The sequence below is a fragment of the Nerophis lumbriciformis genome, linkage group LG17, assembly GCF_033978685.3.
Source record: "Nerophis lumbriciformis linkage group LG17, RoL_Nlum_v2.1, whole genome shotgun sequence".
In the NCBI taxonomy this organism is placed as follows: domain Eukaryota; kingdom Metazoa; phylum Chordata; class Actinopteri; order Syngnathiformes; family Syngnathidae; genus Nerophis; species Nerophis lumbriciformis.
The window spans coordinates 2,965,072-2,981,638 of NC_084564.2; the positions used below are offsets into that span (position 1 = coordinate 2,965,072).

Sequence of the window (16,567 nt, forward strand, 5' to 3'; positions counted from 1 at the left end):
TAACTTTTGCCTCTTTGAGCTATTTGACCCCCTTAACACGCTTCAAAACTCACCAAAATGAACGCACACATCAGGACTGGCAAAAATTGCGATCTAATAAACCTAACCCCAAATTTAAAAATTGCGCTCTAGAGCAATTTTTGAATAAAACGGAGAAAAAAACTGCTCCTCGGAAGAAAAAAATGACAAAACTGCCTGTAACTCCCACTAGGAAGGTCGGAGAGACATGAAACAAAAACCTCTATGTAGGTCTGACTTACACCTACCTTTCATAATTGTATATGCTCGGGCAGAAATCAACAGGAAGTTGGCAATTCCCCCTTCAAGACAAAAAAGTACTAAAAACAGTAACTTTTGCCTCTTTGAGCTGTAATTTGACCCCCTTAACACGCTTCAAAACTCACCAAACTGAACGCACACATCAGGACTGGCAAAAATTGCGATCTAATAAAAAAACCTAACCCCAAATTTAAAAATTGCGCTCTAGAGCAATTTTTGAATAAAACGGAGAAAAAACTGCTCCTCGAAAGAAAAAAATGACAAAACTGCCTGTAACTCCCACTGGGAAGGTCGGAGAGACATGAAACAAAAACCTCTCCGTAGGTCTCACTTAGACCTACATTTCATAATTTGACAACCCCCAGCAAAAATCAACAGGAAGTTTGCTATTCCCCCTTCAAAACACATTTTTTGTAAAAACCGGTCACCTGGATGCTTTAAAGGTCTGACACTCTGCTGCCAACGTCTGCTCGCATGAAGAAGTCGAGGCTGGAGACATCCTGAGCGCCAATCACACGCCTCGCTGTCAGTCAAGAGAACAACGTTAGTAATAGCGACGCCTTAAGTGCAGCGTGACCTTATACATTGCATGGACCAGACCGGTGTGTGTGTAAATGTTACAATACATTAAAATGTTCTTGCTCACAGACACGTTCCAACAAAAACAACAAAAGATAAACCAGAAAAAACTCCATATTTGTACAGTCAACTTGTATTTAAACTCCAAACGCATGGTAGTCGTAGTGTAAACCACCACAATGTATCCCCACCATCCACATGTTTACGGTAGCGCAGTGGTTCTCAAACTAGTGGTGCGCCAAAAAGTAGTGTTTTATTTTCCTATATTCACACAGTGTGACTGACATATACTTGCTAAATAACATGTTTTTAATGAGTACTTAGGCCTACTATGCTACTGTATTTTAATGTTGGCCATCAAGATGGTTCTTGGATAGCCGAGTGTTTTCTGAGGTGGTACTCGGTGAGAAAAATGTTTGAGAACCACTGTGATACAATCAGATCCAAGAAAAAGGTCAGAAAGTGTGAACCATACTTGCCAACACTCCCGGATTTTCCGGGAGACTCCCGAAATTCAGCGCCTCTCCCGAAAACCTCCCGGGACAAATATTCTCCCGAAAATCTCCCGATTTTCAACCGATTTTGCGGACCTGAGCCTTTTTTCATGACGGGAGGACAACAGGGTGACAAGAACTAAATCATCCAGACTAGAGATAAATTATATTATTATGTTTATCTTACCTAAAAATAAATATATTTATTAATTAAAAAAAACAAAAAAACAAAATACATTTTTACTATATTTTGCTAAAAACATCAAAATTAATTGTATTTTTCTTTGTATTTTTTTCCTGACTCCTTATTACATCCAGCCATAGAATTATACATTAAAATAAACATATTTGAAATAATTGATTTTGAATGATCATAATAATTCATTTAAAATGACCATATTTAATTATTGAAATAATTGCTTGTTTATCAACAACTTTAGCATTTTATTCATTACATTTTGAAGCTCTCAGAAGCCAAGTTATGTTATATTCGTTAATATTTATTTATGCAAGTTTGAAGTATCAATTATCTAAACACAGTTTTGTTTGCATAATTTCAGGATGTAGATATATATATATATATATATACAGTGGGGCAAAAAAGTATTTAGTCAGCCACCGATTGTGCAAGTTCTCCCACAAGAAGAATACTGAGTTGCATCCCAAGAACACCATACCTACTGTGAAGCATGGGGGTGGAAACATCATGCTTTGGGGCTGTTTTTCTGCTAAGGGGACAGGCCGACTGATCCGTGTTAAGGAAAGAATGAATGGGGCCATGTATCGTGAGATTTTGAGCCAAAACTTCCTTCCATCAGTGAGAGCTTTGAAGATGAAACGTGGCTGGGTCTTCCAGCATGACAATGATCCCAAACACACCGCCCGGGCAATGAAGGAGTGGCTCCGTAAGAAGCATTTGAAAGTCCTGGAGTGGCCTAGCCAGTCTCCAGACTTCAACCCCATAGAAAATCTGTGGAGGGAGTTGAAAGTCTGTGTTGCTCGGCGACAGCCCCAAAACATCACTGCTCTCGAGAAGATCTGCATGGAGGAATGGGCCAAAATACCAGCTACTGTGTGTGCAAACCTGGTAAAGACCTATAGTAATCGTTTGACCTCTGTAATTGCCAACAAAGGTTATATTACAAAGTATTGAGTTGAATTTTTGTTATTGACCAAATACTTATTTTCCACCATAATTTACAAATAAATTCTTTAAAATTCCTACAATGTGAATTCCTGGATTTTTTTTTCACATTCTGTCTCTCACAGTTGAAGTGTACCTATGATGAAAATTACAGACCTCTGTCATCATTTTAAGTGGGAGAACTTGCACAATTGGTGGCTGACTAAATACTTTTTTGCCCCACTGTATATATATATATATATATATATATGTATGAAATACTTGACTTGGTGAATTCTAGCTGTCAATATACTCCTCCCCTCTTAACCGCGCCCCCAACCACGCCCTGCCCAACCCCCAACCACCCCTCCTCCCCCCCCCCACCTCCCGAAATCGGAGGTCTCAAGGTTGGCAAGTATGTTGTGAACGGTCCGACGTCAACACTGATAAGAAAAATGTACAAACACGCAAATAAACACGTGACTTTGGTAATGTACACAAAAGAAATCTCTGCGGCGGACGGATGTTGATCGCTTCAGTGCATCGCCAAGATGCAGTAAAAAAAGTTGACTTCCTGCACAATTGCTTTAACATTGAGTCACAACAGCTCCGTTTGGTGTCCCAATTAAACATTTTCTTTCATGTTACAATGACAGCTGCATGCGTTTTGCCAGGCATCGTGGCACGGCGCACTAATGAGTGTGCGGAGCAAAGGATTGTGTGAAATCCGTCCCGAGATAAAATCATCAGGAGGCCGCTAATGAAGCTGCTGAGAGGATCAGTTTAATCAAGCGCCAAACAAGGGGCGCTTGCTAGATTAAATCATCTCCATTAATTATAAAAAAAAAAAAACCTCAAACTGAAAAAAAGAGAAAGGGAATGTCTTCAAAATAAAAGCATGGCCAAAAAAAAATTGCCATTTGAAAAGGCAAGGAAGGATTCCAAGCGGGCAGATCAGCATCCAGACAGGTCTTTGGTTTTGTTGCGTCTCTGAAAGCGAGTTTCCACCGGGTCGAAGCCCTGCTCCTTCGCGCCAAACAGAGCCCAGCTGGGGGTCCGGGACATGTAGTCCGTCGAGGAGAAGCCGCTCTGGCCCCCGCACTCTCCGTGAGCGCGTACCAAGTCCTGGAAGCGCTCGTAGTCGATCCAGGTCCACCATTCGCCGTCCACCTTGAACTAAACACACACAAGAAGAAGTCCTTTCATATGGGGAGCACAGTACAGGGTCTCTGCAAGTCAAACCGAAGACGTTACAACACCATAATGAATCAAATATAAGACCCAGTTCACAAACGCTTCCCATCCAACCTGATGCAGCTTGAGAGGTGCTGCAAAGAAGAACAAACAAAGAGGAATGGGTGTGATACAGTAGGTGTGCCAGGCTTAAGGCATCGAGTTCAAAAAGGCTGTAATTGCTGCATCAACAAAGGCTGCGAATACTTATGTACATGTGATTTTTTTTTTCACATTGCCATTATTGTCATGTCTGTGTAATCATATTTTGTGTTAAGTCATGTTTTTGTTTAGTTATAGGACTCTTTAGTTTCTTGTCTTTTCACTCCCTTGTCTTGTTTCCATGATTACCCCATTAGTTTCACCTGTTCCACATTTGGACTCATTGTGCAATCTTGTTTGTCACCATAGCAACCATTAGTTGTCACCTGTCACGTCACGCACCTGTTTCACGTTTTGAGTCACGCACCTGCTTTCACTAATCATGTCCATAGTATTTAAGTTCATTCATTTTCTGTTGTTCGTCCTGACGTCACACCACATTGATGCTCTGTCCATTTTTTTCATGTCCATGTTCACGCTGCTCCTTTGTTGTCCGTGCCAAGTAATTTTTCTTTATTCAAGCCATAGTTTGCAAGTTTTGTTTAATTGTTCATAGTTTATTCTCCGCCACTGTGCGCGCCTTTTGTTTGATCCTTTTTTTGTATTTATAGTTAATAAATAAATCATGTACCTTAATTCCCGTCTCGCCCGTGCCAACTTTCCGTTGCATCCTGGAAAAGCACACACCCCGGACCAAGTCGTGACAATTATGGGGTATTGTGTGTAGAATTTTCAGGACAAAAATTAATTTATTCCATTTTGGAATAAGGCTGTAACACATACTTGCCAACCTTGAGACCTCCGATTTCGGGAGGTGGGGGGTGGGGGCGTGGTCGGGGGTGGGGCGGGTGTGGTTGGGGGCGTGGTTAAGAGGGGAGGAGTATATTGACAGCTAGAATTCACCATGTCAAGTATTTCATATATATATATATATATATATATATTAGAGATGCGCGGATAGGCAATTATTTCATCCGCAACCGCATCAGAAAGTCGTCAACCATCCGCAATCCACCCGATCTAACATTTGATCAGAACCGCATCCGCCCGCACCCGCCCGTTGTTATATATCTAATATAGACGATGCAAGGCATTAGTGAGGTTATAAAGCTTTTGCCTGTTAAAGAAAGGAGACTGATCCAATGCAGCACAGACATTCGCGTGCCACGCTGTCACGACCCAGACGGACACCAGTGCGCAATCATATGGGAGCCGCGCAGAGCGCACCCCCAAGCGCGTCTCGCTGCCGGGTGTATGGGCCCGACGCTCCAGCGCCATCCATTTTCAGGGCTAGTTGATTCGGCAGGTGGGTTGTTACACACTCCTTAGCGGGTTCCAACTTCCATGGCCACCGTCCTAGCTGCTGTCTATATCAACCAGGGTGAGCCCCACCCCTTTCGTGAGCGCACTGCGCGCGGAGTGACCCCTGTTACGCGCCCCTGGCAACAGGGGTGGCGGGCAGGTAAGCTGCGCGGGCGACGCGCGCGGAGTGACCCCTGTTACGAGCCCCCGGCCACGGGGGTGGCGGGCAGGTAAGCTGCTTACCTGCTGCGCGTGACGCCGGCCGCGGCGAAGGCGGACGAGGCGGGGTGTCGGTGCGGTGGGCGCGGTGGTGACCCTGGACGTGCGTCGGGCCCTTCTCGCGGATCGCCTCAGCTACGGCTCCCGGTGGGGCCCTCTCGGGGGAGGGGCCTCGGTCCCGGACCCCGGCGAGGCGTCCCTTCTCCGCTCCGTAAAAGTGTCCATCTCTTTTTTTTTTCTTCTTCTGTTGTGGCATATGCTGCAGGTGCCTGCTTGTTTTTCGTATGTGGGTAACAACATTTAACTATGTATATATATTTCCCAATTGGTTTAACTGCCACCCGCCTGAATCTATTTAAAATCTAATTTTTTTTTCTTTCAACCACCCGACCCGACCCGCAGATAAAATCTAATTTTTTTTAATTTCATCCGCCCGATCCGCGGATAATCCGCGGACTCCGCGGTTGTGCCCGCAAACCGCGCATCTCTAATATATATATATATATATATATATATATATATATATATATCTACATTCTGAAAATATGCACACAAAACTGTGTTTAGATAATTGATACTTCAAACTTGCATAAATAAATCTTAAGGAATATAACATAACTTGGCTTCTGAGAGTTTCAAAATGTAATGAATAAAATGCTAAAGTTGTTGATAAACAAGCAATTGTTTTAATAATTAAATAAGGTCATTTTAAACGAATTATTATGATAATTTAAAATGAATTATTTCAAATATGTTTATTTTAATGTATAATTCTATGGCTGGATGTAATAAGGAGTCACGAAAAAATACAAATAAAAATACAATTAATTTTGATGTTTTTAGCAAAATATAGTAAAAATGTATTTAGTTTTTTAATTAATAAATATATTTATTTTTAGGTAAGATAAACATAATAATATAATTTATCTCTAGTCTGGATGATTTAGTTCTTGTCACCCTGTTGTCCTCCCGTCATGAAAAAAGGCTGTCCTCAGTCAGGTCCGCATGGAGCTGGAGGGGGCGTGGCCTCCAGCTCCGGCTGAAAATCGGGAGATTTTCGGGAGAATATTTGTCCCGGGAGGTTTTCGGGAGAGGCGCTGAATTTCGGGAGTCTCCCGGAAAATTCGGGAGGGTTGGCAAGTATGCTGTAACATAACAAAATGTGGGAAAAAAACGGGACCGCTGTGAATACTTTCCGGATGCACTGTAAGGATTGTGAATGACGGACACAATACCAAAAATAGGAGCAGTTCCCCTTTAAATAACCTTGATTGCCATACTTAAAACATTTTATGAGATTTTCAGTGACGTGCAGTCACTAGAGGCAGGTGAGGCGGGGGCCTCACCTGCCATCATGGAAAGAAGAAAAATGTAAAAAGAAAAAAAATTAATTAAATTGTTATATGTATGCAGTGATTATACTATAAAGTTATTTTCCATTTAACTTCACCAGTTTTAGATTATTTTTATTCAAAATCGCTGAATTTTCACATTTGCCGTTCAAATACTGAGAAGAGATGTAAAAAGAAAAAAAATTAATTAAATTGTTAAATGTATCCAATGATTATACTATAAAGTTATTTTCCATTTAACTTCACCAGTTTTAGATTATTTTTATTCAAAATCGCTGAATTTTCACATTTGCCGTTCAAATACTGAGAAGAGACGGTGCGGTGATCAGCAGCCAGTTGAGGCACGTCACTCAGTGCCTCAACATGGATTGCGCAATGACTCGGCTAACTGCTGGCCTGCTGTGCAGTGAGACCGTATTGCTATATGAATTATATTATACATTTCCATAGTTTAGTTAGCTGAGGTATATAATGTACAGTGTATTTTGTCAACAACTGTATGTGTGTAAAGTATTTCTTGTGCTGAGCGATCATAAAACGGCTGCAAAAGACGCACTGGCTGAGGCTCGCCTCCTGCACCCCTGCTGTAGAATTGTTATATCAACTAAAGCCCACACTTAAACTTTCCACGTGCAAGATTGAATCTATTTAAAAAAAGTTATTTCATAAGAAGCCAAAAAGTGCAAAAACAGTAATGTTCGTGTTGGAGGAGTTGTGAATGACTGCAGGGCCACAACATTAGGTACACCTGCAGACTGCAGGTGTATCTAATTCACAACTCCTCCAACATGAACATTATTGTTTTTGCACTTTTTGGCTTCTTATTAAATAACTTTTGTAACCTATTTTTATGGGCTTTCCTCTTTGTGATGTTAAGTTCCTGTTATGCGCTGTTATACAGCATATGCCTTGAGCTCTTATTTTGAAGGCGCCAAGAGCGGAAGTGATGACATGTTGTAGTGGAGCGGAGGGTTTTTGAAAGAAGGTAAATAAAGTGGTCCTCGTGTAAACTGGAGCCTCCGTGTTTGTTATTTTGTAGTTTCATACAGTATAGGCCACATTTATAAACCCTCGGTTACACTTTTTTAAATAGATTCAATCTTGCACGTGGAAAGTTGAAGTGAGGGCTTTAGTTGCGGCGCATGGACTTCATTTATAAGTAAAGGTAAGACCATAATAACGTTTTTTTTTATTAAATGTGCTTTTTTGTGTGCTACAGTTTGTATGTGTAAAGTTAAAGTTAAGTTAAAGTAGCAATGATTGTCACACACACACACTAGGTGTAATGAAATGTGTCCTCTGCATTTGACCCATCCCCTTGATCACCCCCCTGGGAGGTGAGGGGAGCAGTGGGCAGCAGCGGCGCCGCGCCCGGGAATAATTTTTGGTGATTTAACCCCCAATTCCAAGCCTTGATGCTGAGTGCCAAGCAGGGAAGAATGCTGGTATGAGCTTTTAAACATAACCCGTTAACTGCTGCCAATCAAATGGTGAATAAGATACTCTTTAGGGTTCATATGTTTGTAAATCTGACTGTGATGAAGTCAGTGCCTCACCAGCCATCAACCTCACCGCACGTCACTGGATTTTGATATAATTGAAACCAAATTTGACACGTTTTAAGGCCTCTGTGGTCGCTCTGTATGTATGCACATCCACCGTGGCAGTGTTGTGGCCTTCGTCTGAAGTTAAGACACAAACCCAAAGATCAGACTTCCTCCCTACGTCTTCCTCCTGGTGTCCTTCCTCCGATCAATCACTGCCTCACGCACCCACAGCCATCCATCTTGCTAAAGAGCCCAGAGGCGGGGGATAAATGGAGGTATGGAGGTGTGTGTGTGTGTGTGTGTGTGTGTGTGTGTGTGTGTGTGTGTGTGTGTGTGTGTGTGTGTGTGTGTGTGTGTGTGTGTGTGTGTGTGTGTGAGACTGCAACCTCCAACAACATTCTGCCTCTCCAATCCAGGTGAAAGTGTGACCTTTGTTTCTTCCCACAATGCACCAGCGCTCTCTCACAATAAGATTCAATAATGCTTCAAGGGCGCTAAAGACTAACGGTGCAAAACATGACGCTTAATGGAATTTATGTTCATGTTAAATATCCAAATGGTCCCGTGGAGACGTGACTCAAGATGAAAAAGACTCTTATTTTATAAACCAGGGGTGTAAAACTTCCTTTGAGAAAGCAGTGCCTGGGGAGTCTGTGGTGGGCTCTCCTTTTTCTGGGGCTGAGGTTGCTGAGGTAGTTAAAAAGCTCCTCGGTGGCAAGGCCCCGGGGGTGGATGAGATCCGCCCGGAGTTCCTAAAGGCTCTGGATGCTGTGGGGCTGTCTTGGTTGACAAGACTCTGCAGCATCGCGTGGACATCGGGGGCGGTGCCTCTGGATTGGCAGACCGGGGTGGTGGTTCCTCTCTTTAAGAAGGGGAACCGGAGGGTGTGTTCTAACTATCGTGGGATCACACTCCTCAGCCTTCCCGGTAAGGTCTATTCGGGTGTACTGGAGAAGAGGCTACGCCGGATAGTCGAACCTCGGATTCAGGAGGAACAGTGTGGTTTTCGTCCTGGTCGTGGAACTGTGGACCAGCTCTATACTCTCGGCAGGGTCCTTGAGGGTGCATGGGAGTTTGCCCAACCAGTCTACATGTGTTTTGTGGACTTGGAGAAGGCATTGGACCGTGTCCCTCGGGAAGTCCTGTGGGGAGTGCTCAGGGAGTATGGGGTATCGGACTGTCTGATTGTGGCAGTCCGCTCCCTGTATGCTCAGTGCCAGAGCTTGGTCCGCATTGCCGGCAGTAAGTCGGACACGTTTCCAGTGAGGGTTGGACTCCGCCAAGGCTGCCCTTTGTCACCCATTCTGTTCATAACTTTTATGGACAGAATTTCTAGGCGCAGTCAAGGCGTTGAGGGGATCTGGTTTGGTGGCTGCAGGATTAGGTCTCTGCTTTTTGCAGATGATGTGGTCCTGATGGCTTCCTCTGGCCAAGATTTTCAGCTCTCGCTGGATCGGTTCGCAGCCGAGTGTGAAGCGACTGGGATGGGAATCAGCACCTCCAAGTCCGAGTCCATGGTTCTCTCCCGGAAAAGGGTGGAGTGCCATCTCCGGGTTGGGGAGGAGATCTTGCCCCAAGTGGAGGAGTTCAAGTACCTCGGAGTCTTGTTCACGAGTGAGGGAAGAGTGGATCGTGAGATGGACAGGCGGATCGGTGCGGCGTATTCAGTAATGCGGACGCTGTATCGATCCGTTGTGGTGAAGAAGGAGCTGAGCCGGAAGGCAAAGCTCTCAATTTACCGGTCGATCTACATTCCCATCCTCACCTATGGTCATGATCTTTGGGTTATGACCGAAAGGACAAGATCACGAGTATAAGCGGCCGAAATGAGTTTCCTCCGCCGGGTGGCAGGGCTCTCCCTTAGAGATAGGGTGAGAAGCTCTGTCATCCGGGAGGAGCTCAAAGTAAAGCCGCTGCTCCTCCACATGGAGAGGAGCCAGATGAGGTGGTTCGGGCATCTGGTCAGGATGCCACCCGAGCGCCTCCCTAGGGAGGTGTTTAGGGCACATCCGACCGGTAGGAGGCCGCGGGCAAGACCCAGGACACTTTGGGAAGACTATGTCTCCCGGCTGGCCTGGGAACGCCTCGGGGTCCCACGGGAAGAGCTGGACGAAGTGGCTGGGGAGAGGGAAGTCTGGGCTTCCCTGCTTAGGCTGCTGCCCCTGTGACCCGACCTCGGATAAGCGGAAGAAGATGGATGGATGGATTGGGTGTAAAACTCATTTTAGCTCAGGGGCCGCATGAGGGAAAATCTATTGCCACATGGGCCGAACGGGTACAATCATGGCATGATAACTTAAAAATACAACTGCGATAACTTCAGATTGTTTTCTTCGTTTTACTTCGGCCCAAAATAGAACAGAGCATTCTGAAAATGTACATATTACAAATAAATCTCTTAACAAAACACTTCAAGTTAGTTGAAAATCCAGAGGAAGAAATGGTGCACTTTCAAAAACACCATGAATTTAGACTTAATCTCAGTGTATCTCCGAAGCAATTAAACTTTAAGTCGCAACCCATCTTGGATTGAACATAAAACAAAATGAAGTATAAATAAAAACACTTCTGTGTACAGAGGTGGGTAGAGTAGCCAGAAATTGTACTCAAGTAAGAGTACTGTTACTTTAGAGATTTATTACTCAAGTAAAAGTAAGGAGTAGTCACCCAAATATTTACTTGAGTAAAAGTAAAAAGTATGTTGTGAAAAAACTACTATGTATATATATATATATATATATATGTCTTAATAAGGTTATCCAAAAAATAGTGCTCGATACCGTAGTAGAGCGCAATATATGTATGTGTGGGAAAAAAAATCACAAGACTACTTCATCTCTACAGGCCTGTTTCATGAGGGGTTCCCTCAATCATCAGGAGATGAAAAAAAAAAAAAAAAATCTCCTGATGATTGAGGGAACCCCCCTCATGAAACAGGCCTGTAGAGATGAAGTAGTCTTGTGATTTTTTTTCCCACACATACATATATATATATATATACATATATGTGTGTGTATATGTTACTCATCAGTTACTCAGTACTTGAGTAACGCAATCATATGGGAGCCGCGCTGAGCGCACCTCCAAGCGCGTGGAGGTGCGATGTCCCTCGCACCCGCGGCGGCTCCACCCGGGCTCGCGCCCGAGGCTTCAGCGCGCACCGCGGCGGCCATCCTACTCGTCGCGGCCTAGCCCTCGCGGCTCTCGTACTCAAGTACTGAGTAACTGATGAGTAACATATACACACACACATATATATATATATATACAGCGCTTGGAGGTGCGCTCAGCGCGGCTCCCATATGATTGCGCACTGGTGTGCATCTGGGCCGTGACAGCGTGGCACGCATTGAATGTCTCTGCTGCATTGGATCAGTCTCCTTTCTTTAACAGGCAAAAGCTTTATAACCTCACTAATGCCTTGCATCATCTATATTAGATATATAACAACGGGCGGGTGCGGTTCTGATCAAATGTTACATCGGGTGGATGGCGGATGGTTGACGACTTTCTGATGCGGTTGCGGATGAAATAATTGCCTATCCGCGCATCTCTACCACACCTAGTGTGTGTGTGACTATCGTTGGGACTTTTTACTTTTCTATCTTAATTATTGATAATGCTACTATTATTCTCTCAATGTTATGATTTTATTAACTTCTTAATGGAATACTTATATTTAATTTTTACATATGTTTATACTATTTTTAGATGGCGTTAATTTAAGTTATTCTCCATTGTGGATGCTTCAAAGGTGGCGTTTTTCCTCAAATCCTCAGTGTCATGCCATGTTTTGGTTTTGCGTTGTTATTGTCAATAGTGCTGTGTGTGTGTTTGTGTGTGTGTGTGTGTGTGTGTGTGTGTGTGTTGTATGTTTTCTTCGCTTCTTCTATTATCATTTTATTTTTTGTACAACACTTTGTGTTTGCCGCTTGCCTGTGTATGAAAAGTGCTACATGAATAAAGTTTGATTTGATTTGATTTGAGGATTGGAGTAGAGATGGGAAGAAAATGAGGAATGATGAAGAAGAGGGTGAGTGAGTTGAAGGGAGGATGAAGAAGAAGACGCAAGATAAGATGAGAAAGAAATGCAATTTAGCTAATGATGATGCAGTGCGTCTCCAGAGTTACGCTCTAAAGACTACACACACGTAGTGTTGACGGACAGTAAGACAAAGTGTAAACATGCACAATTAAAGAACAGCATGCTCCTGTTGTACATTCCCACATCGCTCTCACTCGCCGCTGCCAGCAAACTGCGAACGCTACTCAAACGCCGACATGCACGTTGCTGCTGCTGTATTTAACACGGGCCACTTCATTAGAGACACGTGATCACGCTCACTTTGGATTGACGCGGTCGGAGGACACTATTGGGCCGTACCTGTCGCATTCTGATTGAAGGGTCTGATTTTTTGATTTATATTTTTGGGGAGTGTTGCGTTTTGGACCAGTTGTTCCTCCCAGGGAATTCAAGTCACAATTCGCTCCCAAGCTCTTTACGACACTTAAAGCTGAGTTGAAAAACCACCAGAGACAGAATAGGTATTTTGTTGTATATTTTCAAAGCTTTGCCAATATACAGGTAAAAGCCAGTAAATTAGAATATTTTGAAAAACTTGATTTATTTCAGTAATTGCATTCAAAAGGTGTAACTTGTACATTATATTTATTCATTGCACACAGACTGATGCATTCAAATGTTTATTTCATTTCATTTTGATGATTTGAAGTGGCAACAAATGAAAATCCAAAATTCCGTGTGTCACAAAATTAGAATATTACTTAAGGCTAATACAAAAAAGGGATTTTTAGAAATGTTGGCCAACTGAAAAGTATGAAAATGAAAAATATGAGCATGTACAATACTCAATACTTGGTTGGAGCTCCTTTTGCCTCAATTACTGCGTTAATGCGGCGTGGCATGGAGTCGATGAGTTTCTGGCACTGCTCAGGTGTTATGAGAGCCCAGGTTGCTCTGATAGTGGCCTTCAACTCTTCTGCGTTTTTGGGTCTGGCATTCTGCATCTTCCTTTTCACAATACCCCACAGATTTTCTATGGGGCTAAGGTCAGGGGAGTTGGCGGGCCAATTTAGAACAGAAATACCATGGTCCGTAAACCAGGCACGGGTAGATTTTGCGCTGTGTGCAGGCGCCAAGTCCTGTTGGAACTTGAAATCTCCATCTCCATAGAGCAGGTCAGCAGCAGGAAGCATGAAGTGCTCTAAAACTTGCTGGTAGACGGCTGCGTTGACCCTGGATCTCAGGAAACAGAGTGGACCGACACCAGCAGATGACATGGCACCCCAAACCATCACCCAACCATGCAAATTTTGCATTTCCTTTGGAAATCGAGGTCCCAGAGTCTGGAGGAAGACAGGAGAGGCACAGGATCCACGTTGCCTGAAGTCTAGTGTAAAGTTTCCACCATCAGTGATGGTTTGGGGTGCCATGTCATCTGCTGGTGTCGGTCCACTCTGTTTCCTGAGATCCAGGGTCAACGCAGCCGTCTACCAGCAAGTTTTAGAGCACTTCATGCTTCCTGCTGCTGACCTGCTCTATGGAGATGGAGATTTCAAGTTCCAACAGGACTTGGCGCCTGCACACAGCGCAAAATCTACCCGTGCCTGGTTTACGGACCATGGTATTTCTGTTCTAAATTGGCCCGCCACCTCCCCTGACCTTAGCCCCATAGAAAATCTGTGGGGTATTGTGAAAAGGAAGATGCAGAATGCCAGACCCAAAAACGCAGAAGAGTTGAAGGCCACTATCAGAGCAACCTGGGCTCTCATAACACCTGAGCAGTGCCAGAAACTCATCGACTCCATGCCACGCCGCATTGACGCAGTAATTGAGGCAAAAGGAGCTCCAACCAAGTATTGAGTATTGTACATGCTCATATTTTTCATTTTCATACTTTTCAGTTGGCCAACATTTCTAAAAATCCCTTTTTTGTATTAGCCTTAAGTAATATTCTAATTTTGTGACACACGGAATTTTGGATTCTCATTTGTTGCCACTTCAAATCATCAAAATTAAATGAAATAAACATTTGAATGCATCAGTCTGTGTGCAATGAATAAATATAATGTACAAGTTACACCTTTTGAATGCAATTACTGAAATAAATCAAGTTTTTCAAAATATTCTAATTTACTGGCTTTTACCTGTATGTAAATATCTGCCTCCGACAGGAGGGTATCTCATTTCATTGTTTACGTGTACCTAATGAAGTGGCCACATGTAGTGAACCCACAGTCAGCAAGACGTTTAAAATAGACGTGGGCAATCCAGCTGTGCTGTGGTTTTGTCCAACTGGGCGTAGGTAAGTGGTTGAACTTTGAGGTGGGATCCCTTCCACGCGTACGACATAATAACAACATAACCGATGTGACCTCCCGGCGGCGATGCCCTCGTTCTCTGTTTCAGCGTTTGGAACCGTGTCCTTCTCAGCCTCTTTGAAAGGAAGCCTCCAAAGACGACAGCAAGCGACACAAGTCCGCGTTGTGTTCCGAGTTAGCAGGTCTGCTCGAGTGCACCGCACACACACACAGCAACACAACAATCTGTGTGACTAGTGCAAAGAGGGTGTGTGTGTGTGTGCGTGTGTGCGTGTGTGAGTATATTAGGAAATGCTGACAGGCGTGGGCGAGGACGTGCAAAGGAAGGAAAGCATCTGAAGTCTGAAGCAGTCGCACAAACGTCCACTGGTGCACATGCATGAAAGACAAGGGGTGGGGGCGGGGATAATATTGACTGCATCTTCACTGTGTGTGTGTGTGTGTGTGTGTGTGTGTGTGTGTGTGTGTGTGTGTGTGTGTGTGTGTGTGTGTGTGTGTGTGTGTATCGAGATATACTGTAATAACTTGAAGTAAATAATGAAGATTAAAAAACAATTACAAACAAAAAATTAATAAAAGCAGTCTTTTTCTCACAATGTGTCGACTTTTGTCTCATAAAATTGGTAACAATTTTTCATATTCTTTCTGTTTCTGTAACATTGCAATATTTTCCCGTAAAATTATTACTTTTTCATGTAAAAATTATTACTTTTTACTGCAAAATGATGACATTTGTCGTATAAATTTCTGACTTTTATCACGATATTGCCAATTTTTTGTTGTTCTTGTGAAATAGTGACATTTTTTTGAGTAAATGTATGACTTTTGTCGAGTAAAATTTTGATTATTATTATTATAATATTGCCAACATTTTAAAGTTTTCTTATAAAACGGTGACTTTTTTATCGAGTAAAATTACAACTTTTTTTTAATAAAATTGCCAACATTTTAAGCTTTTCTTGTAAAATTGTAACTGTTTTGAGTAAAATTCCAACTTTTATCATAATATTGCACCAATGTTCAGTTTTTCTTGTCTAATTTTGACTTGCGTTGAGTAAAATTCCGACTTTTATTATAACACTGCCAAAATTTTAAGTTTTCTTGTGAAATTGTGACCTTTTTCTTGTGAAATTCCAACTCATTTTTCACAACAAGATTTTTTATATTTGCATAGTATGTATATATTATTAATGTCGTAAATACAAATGTTTATATATCTAGAAAGGGTGTTCCTAAAGAGGTAGGCTTTTTTCGGACGTCTCAAGAAGGTAAGAAATGCAAGCATGTGTGTGGAAAGGGGGCCCTCACAGCCTACAAACCAAACGTGGGTCCACACAAAGTAGGCAAGACATGTATGTGTGTGTGTGTGTGTGTGTGTGTGTGTGTGTGTGTGTGTGTGTGTGTGTGTGTGTGTGTGTGTGTATATCGAGATATACTGTAATAACTTGAAGTAAATAATGAAGATTAAAAAACAATTCCAAACAAAAAATTAATAAAAGCAGCCTTTTTCTCACAATGTGTCGACTTTTGCCTCATAAAATTGGTAACAATTTTTCATATTCTTTCTGTTTTCTGTAACATTGCAATATTTTCCCGTAAAATTATTACTTTTTCATGTAAAAATGATTACTTTTTACTGCAAAATGATGACATTTGTCGTATAAATTTCGGACTTTTATCACGATATTGCCAATTTTTTGTTGTTCTTGTAAAATAGTGACATTTTTTGGAGTAAATGTATGACTTTTGTCGAGTAAAATTCTGATTATTGTTATTATAATATTGCCAACATTTTAAAGTTTTCTTATAAAACTGTGACTTTTTTATCGAGTAAAATTACAACTTTTTTTTAATAAAATTGCCAACATTTTAAGCTTTTCTTGTAAAATTGTAACTGTTTTGAGTAAAATTCCAACTTTTATCATAATATTGCACCAATGTTCAGTTTTTCTTGTCTAATTTTGACTTGCGTTGAGTAAAATTCCGACTTTTATT

At 42.4% G+C, this 16,567-nt stretch overlaps 1 protein-coding gene across 2 annotated transcripts in view; it reads right to left on the minus strand.

Moving 5' to 3' along the window:
* Positions 1–2,873: 2,873 nt before the first annotated feature.
* The window catches only part of tyw1 (tRNA-yW synthesizing protein 1 homolog (S. cerevisiae)), a 138,644-nt gene continuing 124,950 nt past the window's right edge, over positions 2,874–16,567 (minus strand). For both annotated transcript variants that reach the window (XM_061972205.1, XM_061972204.1), the window contains exon 16: positions 2,874–3,651. In XM_061972205.1, coding sequence (XP_061828189.1) covers positions 3,430–3,651 — 222 coding nt within the window. In that variant the 3' untranslated portion in view covers positions 2,874–3,429. The remainder of the gene's footprint in view (positions 3,652–16,567) is intronic.